Below are 4,189 nucleotides of genomic sequence, written 5' to 3' on the forward strand. Positions count from 1 at the left end.
CATAGAATTAGCATAAGAAGTAGGAAGTCCATTATCATCAAATTCCTAAAACAAAAAAAATAAACATTAGTATCAAATAAAATGATCAAGTATAAAAAACTTTATGTTCAATAGTACCTGAACTCCTGCTTGACCTTTAGCCCTCATGTAAGGTGTATATGATGACTTTCTCTTCCTCCAATTACCCCTAGCTTTATTAAACTCCTTTTCTACAGTACTTTTAGGCCGAACATTTCTCTCACCAACAGGTCGTTTTTTGGGAGGATCATTAATTTCATGATCAACAATTTCAACACCTTCAGCAGCCTCATTGAAATCAATTGTGCCCCTAACACTCTCAACTTTGTCTTTTAAAATATCAAAATAGAGGTCAACTTCAGCTCTTGCAGGCAAAGAATTTTGACAACTAGTTACCAACTTCACAAACTTCCTTAATGTTTGCGACCTCCAAACAGTAGAGGACACCAAATTAGTTCTTGAAGAAGGTTTATCAACAGTAGTATGAGTACACATTGCAGCCTTGGTCCAACGCTTCATAATATACTCATCCGGAATCTTAGGTACACAATGTAAATGATATACACGAAGAGAATGAGAACATAACAATCCCATTTCACTAAAGTACATGCATGTGCAACATATAGAATGAGTTTCCTTGTTGAAAACAACTTCATGCCTAATCTTATCTTTACCAGATCTCCATAAATGGTATGAATATTCAGGAAAATGAAGACCAGCATCAGAATGTTCATAAGCAGTACCCTTAATGAACTCCTCTTCAAAAATAATATATGCTTGAATGGTGTACAAAGACTTAGCATGAACTAAAATGATAATATGAGCAAAAGCAAGATGACGATTACCCCTCAATGTATTAAAATCATTTCCATTCTCTTTGCTCCTCCACTCAGAGATAACATCAAGAAAAACATGGTAGAAGTCACACAAACCTTGGGTCTTATTAAGCCTTTCCGAAACAGATTTATTTGTAGTTTCACTTCGTTGAGATGATAAAACACCACCAGACCAATGCTTCTTAGAATAGGCTGGACACCACATCTCTTTAATCTTGTACAAATCACACAACCAATCATCTTTTTCACATTTATATTTCAATAACATTTTGCATAAAACATATGATCATTAGATATTGTATAATTGAACAAATTATATTATAAAATGTACATATATACAAAACTAAATGATCATATTATATAACTAATATAAACAAACTTCAAAATACATATTATAATTAAAAAAATTGTCAATACCTTTTCCAAAAATGTTCAAATTCAGCAGGGGTTTCACAATACTTGAGCAAATAACCAAACAAATCTTTAAATCCATCCAAAGCTCTCAAAGCCCCAATATGCTTCTTTGAATTTTGCTCAATGTGCCAAACACAAAGACGATGATGCACACTTGGAGGAAATACATTCCGAATACCAGCTGCAATAGCTTGAGCTTGATCTGTCATAATAGTGATAGGACTTTTGTTTCCCATAGATTTCAAGAATGTATCAAAAAGCCACACAAAAGATTCGGTTCTCTCATTGAAAATAAAACCCATACCAAACATGAGGTTATTAGCATGATGATTCATACCAACAAAAGGAGCACAAATCATTCCATATTTATTTGTCCTATATGTGGTATCAAAAACCAGTAAATCTCCAAAATACTCATAATCTCTCTTCATCCGACCATCACGCCAAAAAAAGTTAACTAAACACCCATCCTCATCTTGTTCAAAGTCATAGTAAAATTCAGCTTCATCAAGTTGTGTTTTAGGAAAGTATTTGATCAATTGATGACTATCACAACCATCAAGTAAAGCTCGTTTTTCAGCAGATAAAGCATTATAGGCATCCGGTGCTGTAAATCCTAAATTTGGAGAGCCACCAACATCCTTCTTCATTGCCCTCAAGGCTGCAGAAATTTTAACTCCACTACACCTCAATGTAGACATGAATTGCAAATTTTCTTTAGAGACATTCCTTTGAGACCTTAACAAATGTCTCTTTTCAAGAGGAATCATATGATGATTATGTTTCATGTAATGCTTTGTACATGTCCATAAACCTAAACGATCAATCTTAAACTGAATAAAAGCCAAACAACCAGTTCTTATATTAAGTCTCTCATAAGCTCTTTTATTCTTTGCCTTCTCATCCTTCCAACCTTCATTGCAACAAACAAATCTTTTCATCTTCAAAGAGCCATCATTTCGACTTTTACTTTTATCAATTCTAATCCCAAATCCATGTTTAAAAGCATATTCATTATAAGTATCATAAGCTTTTTCTTCAGAATTAAAATCTTTATAAAGTAACTCTGATTTAGTTGCCTCTTCAAATAAAATTTCATCACTAGTACCCACTGCATAAGTTTTTAAAAATGAACATAATGAATAACAGATATGTACAAATACAAAACAGTACATATATAAATGATCATTTAGCATAATAAAAATGATCAAAATATTTAAATAAAATAAATTACTGAATATTAATGTAATTGATAATGATCATTTAAATTATACAACTGTTCAAAATAATAGTACACAATAGCGTAATCAAAAATCAAAATTCACAAATAAAACTAAATCAAAAACACAATCAAATTATTATATAACAAATAAACATAAAATAGAAATCAAAATCTAGATCAAACAGAGTACTCAAAATCTAGCTAAAACAGAGAATAAACTGATCTAAAACAAAAACAATTTAATCAAACAAATCAAAATCATAAAACAACTAAAACAAAAGCAAAATCAGTTCAAAAACTAGCATTAATCATAATCAAACAAATCAAATTCATTAAACAACTAAAACAGAAACAAAATTACATTCATCATAATCAAACAAATTACATTCATAAAACAAACAAAATCAAAATCAAAAATGATCAAAACAACTTACATTCATCACAATCAAACTAATTACACGTATGAACAACAAAATCAAAATACAAAATTAATCAAAACAACTCACGTTCATCATAATCAAACTAATTACATTCATAAAACAACAAAATCAAAAACAAAAATGATCAAAACAACTTCCATTGATCAACAAATGAATTCAGCAATACAGTAGAAGACGGAAAAACAACTTCACAATCACGATCAAACTCAGAAATCGAAGAATGCTGAAGTTCAAAATCACGATCAACATCTACAATCATGAATTCATCCATATTTGAGAGAAAAAGGAACGATCTAGAGAGAGAAAATGAACAAAAAAAAGAGACAAAAATGCAAAAATTAGGTTGAAATTGAAATATATACGTAGCTTGAACAATAAGTAAGGAAAATTAGAAAAAAAAAGGAAAGAGGGGAAAAGAGAAGGAAAGTCAGGAAAAAAAAAAAGGAAAAGAAAAAGAAAGAAAAAAAAGGAAAAGAAAGAAAGAAAAAAAAAAAGAAAAAGAGAGAAGCCAGGAATGATCAAAACGACGTAGCTTCATGGGGGGGAGTAGACAACAATAGCTAAAGGAGGGTGTAGCTAAAAAATCTATTTAGTATTTTAAATGCTTATCTAACACTACGAGAGCGTTCATTTGCAAGAAATCAAGAACCATTTGGTAAATAGGTTTTAAAAAATCTATTGAGTTTATTTTTTTTAGTCTATTGAGGTTGTTAGAGTTTTGACCATTATGAACAAGTTCAGTTGAGTATTTGGTAAATACAACTAGTATTACTAGTATATTGAAAGAGCATTTTTGGCTCAAAAAATAATTTTTTTGAAAAAGGTAAAAATAGGAGCTTTTTAAAATTAGCTTATTAAATATTTAATTATTTGGTTATTTCATACACTAAAACAACTAATTATTAACAACTACTTCCTACTTCGTATTTGTAAACACTATAACTAGCCAGAAGGCCTCGAACAATCGGTTACCAAATAATTACCAAACAATGCTTATATATACTTCCTCCGTTTTTGTAGTTAATACCTATTGCTTTTTGGAAAATCATTTGAAGTTTACACGTATCTAGTCTTGTAGTTATGCTAAATTCCTGAGAAATTATACACGTATTAGGGTATACTTAGAAAGTTAGAGTTAAATGTATTCAAGAAAATCAAATGAGCAGAAATATTTTTTTTTTAATTTAAAGGAGTCATTAATTTACTTTACTAGTAGAACAATTTAGCTATGTTAAAATAAATTTGCCAAAAAAAAAGAA

The 4,189-nt window shown here is 29.9% G+C and overlaps 1 protein-coding gene across 1 annotated transcript; it reads right to left on the bottom strand.

Moving 5' to 3' along the window:
• Positions 1–1,264: 1,264 nt before the first annotated feature.
• Positions 1,265–3,201, bottom strand: LOC145602633 (protein FAR1-RELATED SEQUENCE 5-like). The gene is made up of 3 exons (XM_081658804.1): positions 3,097–3,201; positions 2,925–2,940; positions 1,265–2,379 (listed from the first exon to the last, which is right to left on the bottom strand). The coding sequence occupies exons 1-3, from the start codon at positions 3,199–3,201 to the stop codon at positions 1,265–1,267; spliced, it is 1,236 nt and encodes a 411-aa protein (XP_081514930.1).
• Between the last annotated feature and the right edge of the window lie 988 nt (positions 3,202–4,189).

This window comes from Chenopodium album, chromosome 21, assembly GCF_948465745.1.
Source record: "Chenopodium album chromosome 21, dcCheAlbu1.1, whole genome shotgun sequence".
Lineage (NCBI taxonomy): Eukaryota > Viridiplantae > Streptophyta > Magnoliopsida > Caryophyllales > Amaranthaceae > Chenopodium > Chenopodium album.

Excerpts from the sequence above, each read along its gene's own strand:
- LOC145602633 (XM_081658804.1), bottom strand. The coding sequence starts at position 3,201 with ATGGATGAATTCATGATTGTAGATGTTGATCGTGATTTTGAACTTCAG.